At 47.2% G+C, this 17121-nt stretch overlaps 1 protein-coding gene across 2 annotated transcripts in view; it reads right to left on the bottom strand.

The window, feature by feature from the left end:
* ATCAY (ATCAY, caytaxin) overlaps positions 1-14907 on the bottom strand; it is a 29774-nt gene extending 14867 nt beyond the window's left edge. For both annotated transcript variants that reach the window (XM_019556970.1, XM_019556969.1), the window contains exons 1-7: positions 14531-14907; positions 12360-12491; positions 5555-5619; positions 3918-4139; positions 2733-2918; positions 1704-1806; positions 808-939 (exon numbers count right to left, since the gene is read on the bottom strand). In XM_019556970.1, coding sequence (XP_019412515.1) covers positions 808-939; positions 1704-1806; positions 2733-2918; positions 3918-4139; positions 5555-5619; positions 12360-12436 — 785 coding nt within the window. In that variant the 5' untranslated portion in view covers positions 12437-12491; positions 14531-14907. The remainder of the gene's footprint in view (positions 1-807; positions 940-1703; positions 1807-2732; positions 2919-3917; positions 4140-5554; positions 5620-12359; positions 12492-14530) is intronic.
* Positions 14908-17121: the final 2214 nt, after the last annotated feature.

Raw genomic sequence — 17121 nt, 5'->3', positions numbered from 1 at the left:
GTTTAAGAGGAGGCTGGATGAACACTTTGCTGGGGTCGTTTGACCCCAGTACTCTTTCCTGCCAGGGCAGGGGGTCGGACGTGATGATCTGCACAGGTCCCTTCCGACCCTAGAAACTATGAAACTACTATAGTTATGTGAACATCGCCATGGTTGTCTTCAACATACAAGCATTTTATCTAACAGTCTAGTGAAATATAATAAAAATACTACTGAAAATGTAGCACCAAAGTGACATAAAATGACAGTTACCTTCTATTTTATGTTTATGAAAACAGGTCTTTACATGTTGTCCCTTTGCTCTTATATGCCACAACTCAGGCAGGTATGAAGTAGGAACACAATACGCTACTCAGGAAAGAGATGAAAACTGTCTGAATCCGTTCTAACTGCTCCACCTGATGGCATCATTTCAGTACTCTGGGATTGCTTTTACCAATATCCAACTTTGAAAGAGTCCATGATGCCTCAAGGAAGTTGCAGACTGTTAGCCAGGGAATAAACTACCAATCTTGCTCCCTTTCTGTTGTAAAGGATAGATCTATACCAATAATGTGATCTGAGGTGCTCAGCGCCTCTTTTGTTGTTGCTGCTGCTTAATCCTCAGTGGAATTCAGACCTCTACATGCATCCAGTCCTAAAGTACTTTGCATGGGTACATGAAGGCCAAAACCACCTTTAAAGCTAGAGTCCGAAGTGTGACTGCCAGTAGGGTGCCTTTTACACTGTTTCGGCCCTACCTTAGAGTACAGTAGCAGAGTCCAATTAGATTGTAGGATCATGGCATTAATTAAGCTGGTTTCTCACCTTCTGTCTATCATCTGATAGCATTTCTTCAACCAGCCCAGGCCCGGCATCCTCCGACGTGGTGTGGCTCCATTCAGATACACGATCATATAGTCTTCAGCCACCAGCAACTCCAAGCTGCTGATAACATACCTGACGGATGGAAATTGAAAGCAGAAATGGGGTGAAACGTCAGAGAAGTAAACGGATGGATTGGAGTTTCTTTTTATTTTATCTTCACGTGCCCTTGCCCCACAACATTAGCAGACTAAGAATTCTTCAGTCTATAGTTTCATAGTTTCTAGGGTCGGAAGGGACCTGAACAGATCTAGTCTGACCCCCTGCCATGGCAGGAAAGAGTACTGGGGTCAAACGACCCCAGCAAGGTGTTCATCTACTGATATGGCCCCATGCTTTACCACAGGGAGTCCAAAAAAGACTGGAATTGAAAAACTTCCTGGTCTTTTTTGTAGAGAAGATACCTCAAACCTTTCATAAGGTATCTTTGCAGGAGTCATGGAAGGCTATAGTCTTGAGTCATGAGCTATGGTCCATACTCTTATGTGCACCCTTGGCCCAGGAGTAGCATCTATTAACCCTTTTCAGTCCCATCTGGAGGAGTCCTATCCTGGACATGTGTTTTTTTGCTGGCTGTAATATGGGCATCCATTAACATTACATGTTAGATTGCTTTGGCTTGTCAGACATGCAGGAGGACACCATGGAGGACAGGGCATCTAGTGGCACTCAGCTAGGTACCCTCAGGAGCTTCATGGATTCCTCCTTGTTCATTTTTTCCAATGGAGGTTCTTCATGCAGTGGGTTCAATAGGTAGCTCAGACGCTAGCATCCCTAGTCCCCATGCATGTTCCCTTCCTTGCTTCCCCTCTGTCATGCAATTGTGTATAGCCACTTACAAAAAGAGATTCTCCATGATGTAATGGTAGTCAGCCAAGTTACTGTCTGGGAGATAGCAAGCAGCAAAGACAATGATGGCATTGAGACCTTCTCCATAATACCCTAATAGAGAAAGAGACGGATAGCATGACAGCCAGAAATGGGACAGACAGCAGAGAGGCATGAGGTCAAAGGGGAGCTTAATGGGGCATTTTTACAGCTAGACCTGTGCTCATGCTGTGCTCCAGAACTCTACCCCCACCTTAGACAAGTATCCTGAGCCCACACAGCACACCTCCTGGAGCCATGTACCACTATAAACCACCACTGGCTTAATTGCTCCAGCTATGGGCTTCTTTATAAGATTTAAATAAAACAAACAACTACGCTTTGCAGTGTGCCCTAAACCTATTTAGATTTGGATCCCAGCAAACTACAAGAACTGGATTCAAGTAGAGCCCAAGTGACAGTCCAGTCCTGAAGAATTTTACCATGGGGGGCCACAAGGACCTCCTGTTTGATCTTAACATGTTTTATCAGGTCCCATGTCTGCTTTCAGTCAGGAGAGGTGTTCACAATTGTGATCTGATTATTTCAACTTGGGAAATGAAGCAGTTGTTGGACTTAGGGGAAGGAAGGTTTTCTATCCCCGCTGAACTACTGACATATTGCTAGACCTGGGTCAAATCACTTGGGCTAGTAAATTGGGCTTCTCAGTTTTCAGGACTCATTTTCAGAGCTGCTGAATATCTTCCGTATTAGGAGATTTCAGCATGAGCTAAGGGTGCCCTGCATCTTGAATTCAGATTTTATATCTATTGCTGCAATTTGTTATTGTGCTCTGGCTGTTATGTAGCTGGGTTTCTTAGTGTGATGTGAAACATCACTGTCTGCTATCGGACACGTACAATAAAAATCTCTTGCTTTCTAATGTTATGGCCAAGACAACCAGTTATTCAGTCCTAATCGGCCCATCAGCTTAAGAAGCAAACTTTTGAAAGAAACTCCAGCAGGGCCATTTAACACACCACGGCTTTCTTTTCCCTCACCTCCATGTGTCACCACTCTCATGTAGGGTTTGATCATCTGCAGATCTATGCGGTGTTCCTGCTCTCCAATGATAACGGTCCTCCAGAGTCTCCCATTGGTAGTGCTGCCATCTTCTGCCACTCCATCCCCAAACAGATCAGCACTGTCCCCAGGCATGTTCTTGGCTGTGGCTACAGGTGTATCATCTGGAAAAGGGAAAGTGAGCATGCTGGTGAACATCTCTGTGAGACTGGAGAGAGTTTCCAGGTGCTCACCCTCCTGCAGTAAGGTTGTAAGCCTGAATCTTAGCTTCTTCTCTGTTCGCTGGTCTACACATGGAAGTTAATTCAAAATAAGTTTGTATATGAATTCAAAGTGGGGTAACTATTCTGTGTTATTTTTGCTTTGGGAAAATGTTAATCTCAGAATAAATGTGATTTATTCCAAATGAGCTCTACTCACTCCCGAAGTGGATTATTTTTATTCCATAGTAAGAGCCTCCACTTAGGGAGTTAAACAGGAATAGCTGTTCCAGGACAACTCCCAGTGTAGACAAGCCATTAGTAAGGCCATGGGAGGCAGTAGCAACCTCAGATTAAGAATGAAAATTTTCCTGTCATGCTTTGGTTTGCCCTAGGTTTGTGTTTATTGCAAATAATTAGTTGTGCTCCCTTGTCAAACTGCAGTAGAAACCATAGCAATGCCTTGTGCTTTATACTGCTGCAGTCACAAAGGATCACAAAATGCTTTTTGATTCTTGTGCTGTCCCCTTGGGTGTTTCACAGCAGCATTATGCAAGAGTTTGGGTAAGTGATTGAGGGTCACTGTATAAAACTGACCTTTGGGGGAGGTGGGGGGATTTAAGGAGGAAGAAGGGAATGGTCTGTGGTGGAATTTGTCTTGATGTTAATGCCCCCCTCCTTGTGAAAGGTAGCAGAGCATATATACTGATCACATCTGGCCAGGACCGCAATGCTATGCCTTGTCAGATGCTTCATTAATTTTGTCAGAGATGCGAACATTTATGCCATTGGAGAATGTATCCCACCATCTAGCATTATAAGTCCTGATGACCTCAGTAATTGGTACCAGTATTTCGGAGCTAGTAGACCCCACTGGCCATACTTTTGACAGTGAAGCAGGGTGAAAAGAAAGATAGTTGGCGTTAATCCAGCACTAGGCTGAGGCCTGAACTTGTCTTTTACCTTCCCATTCCAGCTCATTCCCATTTCCCAGGAACTCCAGGGAGTCTGTCTCATCTGGGGTTTCAATGTCATCCACGTTAATGTCCAGATCATCAGGGGTGTCCAGGAAGTCATCAGACAGGATGGAGCCCTCACTGTGGTCCAGTGAAATGTTGATTTCAGGTGCAATGAGCGTCTTACGCTTACGATGCGCCCCGTTAAAGTTTAACGTGTTAGGAGGAGCTGCAAGTAAGAAAGTAAGTAAGTAATAATTTGTCCTAATGACCTGTTCTTTTAGCAAGATGTTGAATGTATGGATCCCTTTATATAAAAAGCATTCTTTCACCTCTCTGCAGCAGATATTATTATTCCTATACCAACAAGGTCCAAATTGGGCACATGCATTAGAGTAGCCAGCGAGAGTGCCTTGAGAATAGAGATCAAAATATCATATTAAGAAATCGTCTCTTAGCTTAGTACAACCAAGGATGCACTGAAAGTGTGGTTATTATTTAGAAACCCCTTTATGGGTTTCTCCTACACATGCATTAATGCACAATGGTTACTGCACATTTAGTTTAGTACCTGTAGTACCAGTTAGTAACAGGTACTAACTAAATGCGCAGTAACCAGCAGCTGGTATTACAGGTATCTGTTATTACAGGTAGTAAACTAAACATGAAGTAACCAGCGCTACTGTGCAGTAGCACTGGTGCACACCTTTTTAGGCTAATTCTACTGTGCATTAGCACATTAGCCTGTGTTTTACCCGCTGTGCTAATGCACAATAGAAATTAGTCTACTGTGCTTGAAGCATCTTGTGTAGATGTGCCCACTGAAGCAAAAATATACTAAGCCATTTAACCAAAACAAGGCAGCATCAGTGGCAAGAGTCAGGAGCAGAAGCTAGGAGTCCTGACTCCCAGTTTTCTCTTCAAACTACTAGGCAACACTCCCAGCCCATTATGAAATACAACTCTAGTTTTCAGTTTTCACAGCTGTTATGCATGACTGAGGAATCTCCAGATTCCATCTGTCTCCTGAGCTGGAGACGTTACCGGACCTACATGTTCCCCCAGCAAGAGCTTCTATGTAGTTAATAATGCTTAGCACTAATATAATGTTTTCTGTTATCAGAAGGAGCTGTGCAGAGAGTAACTAACTGCCATTTACAACCCCACGTGAGACAGGATCAGTATCATCATTTCCATCTTACAGGCAAGTATATTGAGACACAGGGGCCCTGTTTACAAAGAAACTGGGTCTAAAAATATTAAAGTATGGATGTCTCTAGACTCTTGGGCCATGTGTTCCATGTTCGCTAGGACTGTCCTGTTCTGAACGCCTGTCCCAGGCATCCTGTAGATTTCTTCAAATGAGCCCTTTGTCCCACTTTCAGAAACCTCCCTGCCAAATTTTAAGCACTAACCACTTCAATAGGAGCCCACAGGACTATCAGCACCTTTGAAAAAGTCCGTTTCCACCACTGCTGGTGAAACTGGAACAGACAGAAATCTTCACTGGTTTCATTATGCTTGCCAAAGTATTCTGGTTAAACCTTGAAGGGAATTTGCTCCCACTCTAGCCACAGCCTGCTCTGACATCTGACTTTTGCAAAATGCCTCTTCAAAGTCAAAATATGCAAGGCCAGTACTTACAAGATGTGTTCTCATCTTCTGTAGGGCTGCCCAGAGACTCCATTCCTGTCTCTTCTGGGAGAGGTCTGCAAAACACAGCCAGTGCAAAGTATCCAGAGACCAAGATAAGGAAGCAAAAAGAACAGAGTTAGCAGGGATGCCCCAAATCAAATGTTCCCATTTCAGTGCTTGTGGCTTCAAAGCTACTATTTTTTGAGCACATGAGTCTTAGTGTATTTATTAAGCCTACCTACATACTGGATGTTGATGGCATGAGTCAAACTCAAGGTACAAGGTACATCCAAAAGAACCAGCCAGCCCCAGTACTATACAAAACATAACTAATGATCCTTAAGCCGAGACCTCCTCTCACTGAACTGCCTAGCAACAGAGACCGACTCACAACTCATACAAAGTACCGGAAGGGAAAATGGGTTGGTAGATGTAAAAAGCGATTAAGTGACTCCGCAGTGATCTAGAAAACACCAACTGAAGAATACAGAACCCACCAGATCTCCAAGGCATCTAGTGAAGAGCCCCAGAAAGGGAGTCTGAAGCAGATCTCTAGACAGAGGAAGCCTTAACCCTGGGCTGGGCTTATCTGAACCTAGGGATGGAGAAGACATTTACCTTCATCAGCCTTAACTGCTGGGTGAGAACAGAGAACCAGGACAGAGCTCATGGTTTGGGACCTCACAGTACAATTAACTTTATATGGTGTTTCTTGATACCAAAATACTAAGATGTTGTTCCGTTGGCTTGGCACCCCTGACCTTACAGATATAGGCAGACAGTGCTGCCCACAATGGATGAAGGGATCTACAGTCTTTCATGGTCGATGCACTGGGAAAAATTGGCAAAAGACTCAAGTCCATTCTTTCATACATCGTTTACCTAGATCTCATGGTTTGCCTGGGAATAACCCAAACAACTGCCAATTAGTTCAGGCAGTATTTTACGATCCAAAGTCCTTCATGGCCAGCTGTATGAAGCCCACTCTGCTCTCCTCAAAGCCGAGCTACCAGGGACTATAGATTCTCTTTGATGGTGCATCAGTGACTAATTTCCTGCCGCCAGCAATGCATGAACAACCTTCTGGGACCCCCAGTCACCAATCTGTAGCACCTGGCTCTGTCAGATCTGTGCACGGAGGAGGCTCATTCAGAAGTAACATTTAAGGCATTCTTTGCTTTTGCAGAATAGCCAAGCCTGCCAGACCTGCTTGCTCTCATGGCTGGCAAATTCTCATAGGGAGGCATATTTAATTTGTTTTCATTGGTGGAAAAATACCTGGAATATTTCTTTCTCGGCCTACTCGGATGAGACTGTTCTGAATCGAACACTGCATTATTAACTAGTCCTGGATCTAGACCTCATAGTACTAAATGCTCAACAAACACAGATTGGAAAGATGTTTCCTACCCCAAGTAGTGCTGACAGGTGAAGACAGATAGAGAGGAGAAGACCAAACAGGCCAGTGTGTGAGGCAGTAGTATCACTTAGTGATAGCCATGGCCATCGCCTTCCCTCACCTAACCCTCCAACAACGTCATGCGGCCCCTCAAAGCATGAGTGTTGCTGTGCAAGGTGAACACGGGTCCTGGGCATGTTTTCTCTGTCCTGGCCTGGTATTTTTGCACAGGGATAAAAGGGGAGGAAAATCTGGCTTTTAATGCAAAAAGTGCCTTGCAAAATGTCTATTCACCATCCTACAAGGAGTATCACAGTCGAACGTGTACACTACCTCTGCTGCTACTGAGCATTATTGATCTTTTTAGCGTCCTGCAGATATTAACTGATTCATCCTCATAGCAGCTCCTCCCAAGGGAAATTAGGATTATTGTCTCCTTTATGTGAGGGAGGAAACTGGTGCCATAAATGAACTTCACTACAGTATAAAGGAGTCAGCACCAGGGATGGAATTAAAAGTCCATGGACCTTGGCTTTCTGTTTCAGAGCTTGAATCATGCCTTTCCCAGCTCAATCCTGGCTCTCAGTTGTGCAAGACTTGATGATCAGACCCCAAACCTGCAGTGGTTTTGTAATACACAAAAATATACACTTGGACAAGAGCACCAGCAGGCTGGGTAGTTTCAGTGCTTGCAACCTACCCAAGAATTCAAACCCATGCCCGTCTCCGGGAGTACCAGGCTGACATGACACACGGCCTCGCTGGGCTGTTACCACCACCCTGTGATACAGTGTGATGGGTCAGCACATTCAGTTCCTTCCATCAGGTGCTTGTGCTCCCTGTGGCGTAGACACTTTTCTACGAGAGGATCACTGCAAGGCTTAGAAATACCAATTTAATTACCATTTTGCTTTCAAATGCAAGTCCTGGAGCCAGGCTCTCTGCTCACTTGGACTAATGTAAACCCTGCGTAATTTTGAGGCAGCCAAGGCTGGAAAGTGAGATGAGAATCTGTCCCCCAGTTCATACACGTGACACTTTTCACCGTGCCAACTCTTTGAATGCTGCCCTGGGCGCTCTCTTGCACGCGGCGTATGCTATCCTGAAGTCCAGGGGGCACAGTGTAACACTCCATGCTGCTTTCTTTCTGCTAATTGCATAGCAATCCATGCTAGAGCTTGCATCCCATTAGCCAGCACTTGCTCAGAGCTGTGGGAAGATGCTTTGCAAAGACAGAAGCCAAATCCTACAGATTATGATGCCAGTTGCAAAGCAACAGAGAACTGGTTTTGACTGGCACACTCATATAAGGGAGGGCCTTATGAAACTCCAGAGGCTTCTTTCTGCACTGCCGTGATGCTGCAGCCACCAGACACATTAAACGGTATGAATATTTAGATTAAGGGATAATCCTCTTGGAGCTGGTGGTTTTATATTTATGAATGTATGAGTTCTGATCAAAGGCTCAGTGGTCCCTTCACTGAGGCTCTGCATCTGTGCATATCAGACAGTGTTCCCCTGAACTGACAGGAACAAATAATATTCCTAGATCTATTGAAAAGATCCACAGGATCCGTTTTTTTCTTCCCAGCTGGGCTGAATACTTGACTGTGATTTGACCCCCACTGCCTGACACAGCCCAGGGATGCAGTGTCCAAAAAAAGGCCCATCCATCTCTTTGATTGATCCAAAATACATGCTGCAGTGAGGCTCTATGGTTTATAACAGAAACCCAGGATTTTCAGATCCTTTAGAATAGTCTTTCTAAAAGTAGAAGGAAACAAAACAAATCTATGAAAAGGATGCTTAATCTGGTAGCTCCCAGTTCCTAGGGTGAATCTTGCCTTGGATTGTCCTTCCTATGTGCAGCTAGCTTAAGACTCCTTCCTTTCCCAGAGTTTCCTGAATAAAGCAGCTTTTCTAAGGGTCCTGTGCCACCATTTTGCTCTGTGCTGATCATATGATGCCCAGTTTCACCATATGAGGCACTTGCTCTCAGTCAGCAAACAGCCTGAGCCTCTCCTTGCTGTGATTAGATGGATGCTTTGCGCCCCAGTGAGCATGCTCCCGCATCCACCCCAAGGCATCGTTACAGCAACATTGCAGGACCGGAGTCACAAACAGTGCAGACCTACTGTAGACAGGAGATGAAACCTTGAGGGAGTAGTGGATGGCTGGGGGGAGGATTTATTTTCTTGCCTGCTCCAGTGAGATCAGTCTTGCCTTGTGTTACAGCTCTCTGCCTGGAGCTGCAATAATTCCCATTTAATCTGCACCTTTGCAAGGAAGAATCGGGAATCAAAACCTACAACAGCTTTCCATAGAGCGAATATTCGCCTCCTGTCCTAGGCAAGGAACTGAATGGGAAACAGGGTGTGTTTTTGTAGCCAAATGGGTTAATCACAGCTAAGCAAAAATAGATGCTCAGCATGTCCTCAGGGAACGAGCTACTGCCGCCAATGCAAGCTGGAAGGGACAGACTGCGGCCTCTGGGCTCTGTGATTTTTAAAGCCGAAGGGGACCAAATGGCTTTAAATAATGCTTCGAGTCCAGCTAAATGCAGGCAGTTGAGCAGGAGCTTGGGCATTTTTCAGGTCACTGTAACTGGTTCTATTTTATTTACATTGTACACTGCAGCATCTTTGTTAATTCAGTTCCTATGCAGCAGAAGCAAGGCCAGACCAGGGAACCTGGGCTTCAGGCTGCCTGGTTTATAACTGCACTGCCACTGACTTCCCACATGACCCTGGGCATGTTGCTTCCCCTGCCTGGGCATCACTTTCCCTGTCTGCCAGCTGGGACTGTTGATACCAACTCAAAGCTTTGTGAGCTCTAAATGGGAAATAACTTGAAAGAACTGAGTATTATTAATGGACAATGAGTCTGTCACTCACTTCAGCAGCTACAGAGAAATGGATACTTGAGGCTCCGGCATCAACATCGCAGTTTGGCCCAGTGGATGGAGCACTGGACTCAGACTCAGAAAGCCTGGGTGTCACTCCTGCCTTGGTCCTTGGCCTCCTTGGGCACATCGCTGCTCCTCTGTTTCCCCTCCCACTGTCTGGCCTACTTAGGGTATAAGATCTTTAGGGCAGGGCCTGCTTGCTGCTATGTGCAATGTGCAATATGCTAGCGCAAGGGACCAGATCTCAGGTGGCTTCTAGTTTCTATAGGGGATGGTCCCCAGCAGTGCCCAGCGTAAGGTTTGCAGGCAGCATGCTGCCTGAGGGAACTCTCCTGCTGCACTTCTGCCACAGGAAATAAAAAAGATTCCAGCAACTGCAAAGCATGAAGCTGCCCATGGTTCATCGCTTGCTTGGCATTGCAGCCCCCGAGCTAGTGAGGGTTGGGGACCATGTTTTAGGTGCTTCTGCAGTATAAATATCAGTGCTGCTCAAGAAGGTTGGGATTCAGGTCCCAGCTTTCTGCAAATCTCCTTGCTTTCTCTTCCCTCCTTGTCAGTTTGGGGGTCCTCATCCTCCTGGCAATAAGCAAGGCCATTCCCATCTTCTGGAAGATGCCTCACTGCGTCTAAGCCTTCTTTTGGGGGAGAAGGGCAAATGAATGAAAAGGAGCAGGGTACCAGGGATGGCAGACAGAGGTGCTTAGATGAGCTCTGCAGCTGGCACTTGCATAAATAGAGCTACGTTAATCCTCCAGTGAAAAGGGAAGACAGGAGGCCTCTTACTGCACTGGGTGCCCTGGCAGGGTCTTGCACACAACAACCGGAGATGCACAGTGGGTCTCTGTCCTGCAAACACAGAGGCGCTGTCGCCCGGGGACGGGGGGATTCTGCTGCAGCTGGAGAGAGGAGATGGCTCGCTGACAGGGCCCTTCACCCCCGCAGCACAGGTGCCACGGCTCCCCTCCTGTTGGATCTGAGACCCGTCTGGCACTGCCAGCTGCCTCCAGTCTCAGCAAGGAGCTGGGCCGTCGGCACTCTGCACAGGTATCTCTGGGAGAACGGTGAGAGGAGTGAGGCAAGCGCTGGCCCACTTTGGGTGCGGGCAGATGTAGCCAGGCCCTTCTCTACCTGATTATCTTGCAGCCAAGGCGGGGCAAGGCAGCGTCCTAGTGTGGCCTGGGGTATGTAAACAGGACTAATTGGGTGGAAGTATGAAGGGGGAGACATACAGTAAATAACTCCTGGCTTTGAAGCCTATTTATTGGAAACAGGTTCCGTATGGAAAAGAGAGAGTCCACACTGACTGTGGCCCCTGGCATTTAGACTTGGTTTCAAGCCCTGGGGAAAATCCAAGAGGGAGTTCTGCCCTGGCTGGTCTTTCCTCACGACAAAATCTGTGAGACTATGAACTCCTCCGAGTTCAGTGGAGCAGACCTGCTTACACCCAGGCTGAGTCTGGCCTGCTTTGCAGGGGCCTTGATCATTAATGCATGTGCTTGCAAGGTCTCAGCTAAAGCAGGGCTTCCAAGCGAGTGGAAATTTCCGTTGTCTTCCAAAGTTGCTCAGTGACTTACCCATTGCCACCTGGGCAAATTAGAAGCTAGGGCTTACCTGATGCCCCCTCCCCTTGTACTCCGCTCTGAACATCTCTACTGAATGCCTAATGGAGCAGGCTTATACCTGCTCAGTCAATTCACTCACTGCACATGAGGCTTTATGAGTTTAAGGGAATTTCACATGCACTCAATACAGATAAATAGCAACAACCTGGCCTAATGGGGTGCAGTCTTTGTCAGCGAGTTTGGATTGACTTTCTTCCTTGTCCAAGGAGCAAAGGAAGGGGGACAGCAGGAGACTTGGGTGGCTGAACAGTAGCAGGATTAAGGGCTGCAAGTAGAGGGAAGCATGTCCAGGAGTTTCCCACATGTAAAGGGAACGGCCTCTGTGAGTCCTGCCCTGCCTGGGCATAGGAAGTGTAAAGGGACCAGCGGGCTGATAAGGTGCAAGCTGGAGCGAAACCACTTTGCATTTCCATTCCCTCAGCCAGGTGGCCTGAAACACGTTTCTCCTTTGGGCCGGATCCCACAGCCCAGAATGGTCTCACTTCTTGTGGCCCATGGGCCCTTGACTCCAGTTACTTCACCAGGACTCCCTGTCCGAGTGCAAAGCCAAGGGAGGCAGAATTGCTCTCTGGTGGAGGCACTCGCTATCCTAGATGAGGAAAGCAGGCATCTGTCTTTCTGTTACGGCTCACTACGTCTGACGGTCTTCCTTGCCCACCCTACACTTCCCACCCTGCCACCTGCCTGTGGAGGGATGACTGTGGTTCATGATGATAGCCATACCCACAGTTTTAAAAGTTGAGTGAGACACCAATACCCAAACACTGCAGTCTGAGCAGTGTAGAGAAGCCCCAGCCTCACTACTCCGCCTTCCCGTTCTCATTTGACAATTTTGGGGAACAAATTGAATTTTCCCTAGCCTTTAGCAGAGGCTTTGCTGGAACAAACCTGGGAAAGTCCTCGTCCTGCCACTCCTCCTTCACATCCACATTCTCCATCCGCAGCGTGGCCTCCGTGGTGCCCATGTTGCTCCTGGAGGGGTTGTGGTCACACGAAGTGTCACGTGCCAGAAGGCTTGGTCTGCACGAAACACAGCAGGGCTGGTAACAAGAGCTTTGACAAAGATGCCTTTAAAACTACAGAATTTGGGTTCTGCCTCCCAATGTCATTCCCCAGGGCTGGGGCTTGGAGAGGGGCTGGCAGAACCACTTGGAAAATCCAGCCCTGGGTGGTGTCAGGGGAGGGACAGGGAGCATGAGCTTGAATGTGACTGATTTAAATATATGTTCTACATAAAATTAGCATGGAGGAATGATCCAGAAAGCTCCAGGGCAGAGTGCTCCATGGACATCAATGTTGCTGGCCAAAAAAATCTGGTGAGGTTGGCAGGTAGGTGGTGAGACCACCGCAGACAACCTATTCCTGCCCCTTTGTGATTCTCACTTAGCCCAGTGGTTGCAAAGATCCACTGCGAATGACCATGGCTGGTTGTATGGCCCACAGATACACCTCTCAGTTTATCTTCTCTGGCAATAACAACAGTGCTGGTCACAACCAAAAGGGCCAAAGGACATGAAATACAGGTTGAAAGGCAAAAATACCAAGTTGGTCTCAGGTCTTGTGGCACCTGCGTTCATTGTACTGTCTCAGAGGGATGTGAATATCTTCTGTTTCCCAAGGAAATTGCTGCCCTCTTTGCTGGGATCCAACTAGCCTCCATGTTCAGATAGGAGGAGAGTGGTGAGTCTAGGAGGAAAGTGCTATCCTGGTGGAAATCATCACTGGCCCTCAATTGGGTATAAAGCCACGTGCTGGGCATGCAGAGTACCTGCATGGTGGTGGCACAAATGGACTCAGTGGGTTTGATTCTGTGCTCACTTACACCTGTTTTGCATTGGTGTAATCCCTCGACTTAATGGAAACACTTCTGATCCAGGCCAGTACAATGCCAGCACAATCAGGATCAAAAGGCCGAATTCTCAGTTATGCTAAGACCCCTGCCCAGCAGTGTCATGGGGCCTAAAAATGAGGGTGCCTATAGTTTGCTTTCGATTTAAGGCCATTTACATGGCCAGTCAACACAAATCAGCTCTGTTTTGTCTATTTTTAGAAACCGATGCTGTATTCCTTGCCTACCTAAAAGTCCTCGTGACGCCCAAAGGAATTTGGGGCGTGCACAAATTCAGAGCCAACATCTACCAGTGCATGCTCCTTTAAGAAGGGCCCACACACTCCTTAGTTTGCTGGATGACACCAAACAGCCTTCTGAGATCAGAGCAAGCAGGATCAAGGCCCTGTTTCTGCTCAGCACCAGGCATAGCGTCAAGCTAAATAAATAACATCCCATACACACAGTAGGCAGTACATACTGGAAATGCGCACAAGTATTTACCCTACATTCATGGTGCACAATACAGATGATCTACATGATTTGTCCAGTAACATTTTTAATGCAAAGGGCCAGACTGCAATCTTGTTGCATCAGCTCGAGACCTGAATAACAGCCCTGGAGTGAATAGACTCCAGGCTTGCACCGGGGCCAGTAAGATCTGAATCTGGACCCAAGGTTCACCTATTAGAAAGCTCTTCTTGGTAACCAGCGCCTTTATGAATCCTAAGCAGTCATGTATTTTTAAAGAGAGGGATCTGACTGATGGATTAGAGAGTGATCAATTCCTTCATCTCCCTGCATTGCTCTGAGGGGGGGAAGCTGGCTAGAAGCACTTGGTAATTTTTATATTAGTATTTATTGTGGGAGATGGGAGCTGGAGCAGCGTGATGAGCGGTATAGTTAGGCATCACCATGCTGTCCTCCCCTCCCCATGTCTGCATGATGCCTCTGAGCACATACATCCCACTGTCTGTCTTTATCCCAGTGCCTTGCTGGTTGCAATGCTCATGAAAGCATCAGATTTGTGCCAGGTCCTGATTTCCCAACATGTCGGAAGGATGGATGTCTTGGAGCCCACGGAGAGCCTAAGAACCTACCCTCTCTGCTCCCTTTTTATAGCGTCGTCGAGGCAAAATAAAAAACCCCAAATCCCAAGAGCCAGACCTGATGCTGATAAAATAAACCTTTCCCCAGCAGTATGGAGGCATGGAGGGCATTCTGTACTCACCGTTCGCCCGTCTGTTCTCTCTACTGAGGAACAAAGACAACCACTCTTGTATCCCAGCTGTTCATTCCTCCTTCTAGGGCAGGGATCGCCTTAGGATGTCCAGTGTCTTAAGAGAAATGCAGATGGGCCTGGCTGTCTCCTTGGGAGAATGGATGGATGCATCAGTGCTGGCCTTTTTTTGGAAGGAGCTGTCCCTTTGTTTCAGATGCTGATGGCAGCTATTTGTATTCTCCTACAGCCGCCGCCGCCGCCACCTTCCCTGCCTGTGCTCTGCCTCTGAGGTATTTTATTATTTTCGGCTCACAGCTGGCAAAGCCTCAGCTCCCTTAAGACAGCTAATTGCACTGCTTTTGTGTGCTGGGAGAGTGTGGGGGGTGTGTGCTCTGGGTGGGTGGGTGGAGAGCAGGCAGCATGAAGCACAAGGGGGGGAGCTTTCAGTGTCTCGTCTCCTCTGATTGGATAGAAGACAGCAAATATTTTGGGGGGACGAAGGGAGGGGACTGAACCGCAAGGTGCAGAGCTCTCTTGGTTGTCACCGATTTCTGCAGGACGGAGGATACTCAGCCTCCGGCAGGGCCTGACCAAGGAAGGGACGTGGCACGGTGCAAAAAGAAAGGGCTTTTTTTCAGTACAGCACATCATTCATTCAAAAGCAAAGCGGTGGCCTCCGCATTTGGAGCAGTACAAGGAAGGTTTCAGTGCCAAACCTAACAGCCGGCCCCTTCCCAGCAGCCTCCCTCGGCATCTAGAAATACAGGCGCTCTCCTTGCTGCTAGTACCAGGAGCCTCTAGGCCAAGCAAGACATCTGGGGAAATGCAGGAGTGAGGGGGTCTTGGCAGCTGACAAAAATCAAATTAGAGGAGGTGGGGGCTGGGAGGCTGTTCTCTGGGAAATGGGAACAGCTGGGGATTTAGGCTGGGAGGTTGCCAAGGGGTACAAGTGTCTGAAGCTCTCTGTCTTTCAGTGACTCCCATGAAAATCCCTGTTTGCATTTCAGTCTGGTTTGGATATTTGTCCTCATTTGGAAATTTGTTGCTGCCATGTTCACACCTGTTAAGTATTATTTTTATTTGCACTGCTGTAGCACTATGGACTGGAGTTACAATGTGCTGGGTGCCATATAAAGCCTAATACAGACTAATCCTACACCAGAGCTAATGACCAGCCACTTGCATCCAGCAGGACGGTTAAGGCTTCTTTATCCTCAGCATCATCCTCAATGACAATCAAGATCTATGATCACTTATGGTCTGGTTCCTTATAGTCCCTGCAAGGGCCAGCTGATGTCAAGCTATAGACACGGATGGAGCTGCATGAATTTACACAAGGTGAGGATTCATCTCCAGCTCTTTTTCTGTTTCTGGAACTTTGTTTGATCAGGAAACAGATTTCCATCTGGCAAGATGAGGCAAATAGCTGCACATGATTTGTTGCATGGTGGCACAGGGGCAGATTCCAGTTCCCACTGAAATCAGTGCTAAAGCTTGCATTGGGAGCAGAGCGGAGGTGACTGGGAGCACTGTAGAAAATCCCACTTGAATGGGTTTAGCATCGTCGAGTTGTTGGACGCTGCACAGAGGATGGAGACGAAGGTTGCCCCATGTTCATGAAAGAAGCTTCAATCAACGATGTAACTGCTGAGCAAATCCCACTCCGATCCCATCCCTTGCACACAAATGCAAGGCCCAAAAACAGCGAAGTGTCATGGTTTCATCACATGGGGACATTGGCATGGCATGTCACAGAGGGGCTGACCAGGGCTCCACAACTAATAACCCCATACTCTTCCCCCACTCCCATTGCCAGTGGGCCAGATCCAGCCACAGCAGGCACAGTCCATGGTGGATCTACTGCACCTTGCTTGCACTTGGTGATCGCATACAAAGGCCAAGTCTTCCACCCTGACTAGCTGTGGTCTTTCTGTGTTCTTTGCAACAAAAGAATTGCTCCATAATTTTTCTGTAGTCCAAAAAGGAGTGAAAACTAAGAGCTGGCATTTTCCAAGGAGTGCCTGGAGCCTAATAAGGGGAATCCTGAATGTAGAAAGATTGGGTACCACTGCTTGAGAAGGACACTGTCCGGTCTCTATCTGCTACCATTTTTCAAGCAGCACTAAAGACCAGATCAGAAGAGTGATACAAAAGAGACAAGACAGCTCAGCTACTGCTTCCCAAAGCTGGCATAGAAATGTCCAGCTGGGGGGAATGTTTAGCTCAGGCTTTTATTTCATTTTTGCATGAGAAGCATTTTTCTCTTCTGAAGTTTTGTGGCAGCTGAATCCCAATGCAAAGCTTACCTATGCCACCTACTGGCTCTGGAAGGGACCTCATGAGGTCACATCTTGTTCCGTCTCTGGCTCGGGCAGGATTGTCCCTGACTAAACCATCCCAGCCAAGTGTCTGTCCAACCTGCTTTTGAAAATTTCCAAGAAAAACATGTTCACAACCTCTCTGGGCAGCCTGTTCCAGTCCTTGACCCACACTCATAGTCAGAAAGTTCCTCCTAATCTCCATCCTAAATTTCCTCTGCTGCAGCTTGAGGCCATTGCTTTTAGTCCTGTCCCATATAGCTATAGTCTATCTCCATCCGC

Source organism: Crocodylus porosus, unplaced genomic scaffold (genome assembly GCF_001723895.1).
Source record: "Crocodylus porosus isolate Cpor-Errol unplaced genomic scaffold, CroPor_comp1, whole genome shotgun sequence".
NCBI classification, from domain to species: Eukaryota; Metazoa; Chordata; order Crocodylia; family Crocodylidae; genus Crocodylus; species Crocodylus porosus.
Note: the sequence above shows the minus strand (reverse complement) of the source record. Positions and strands in the feature narration are given on the sequence as shown.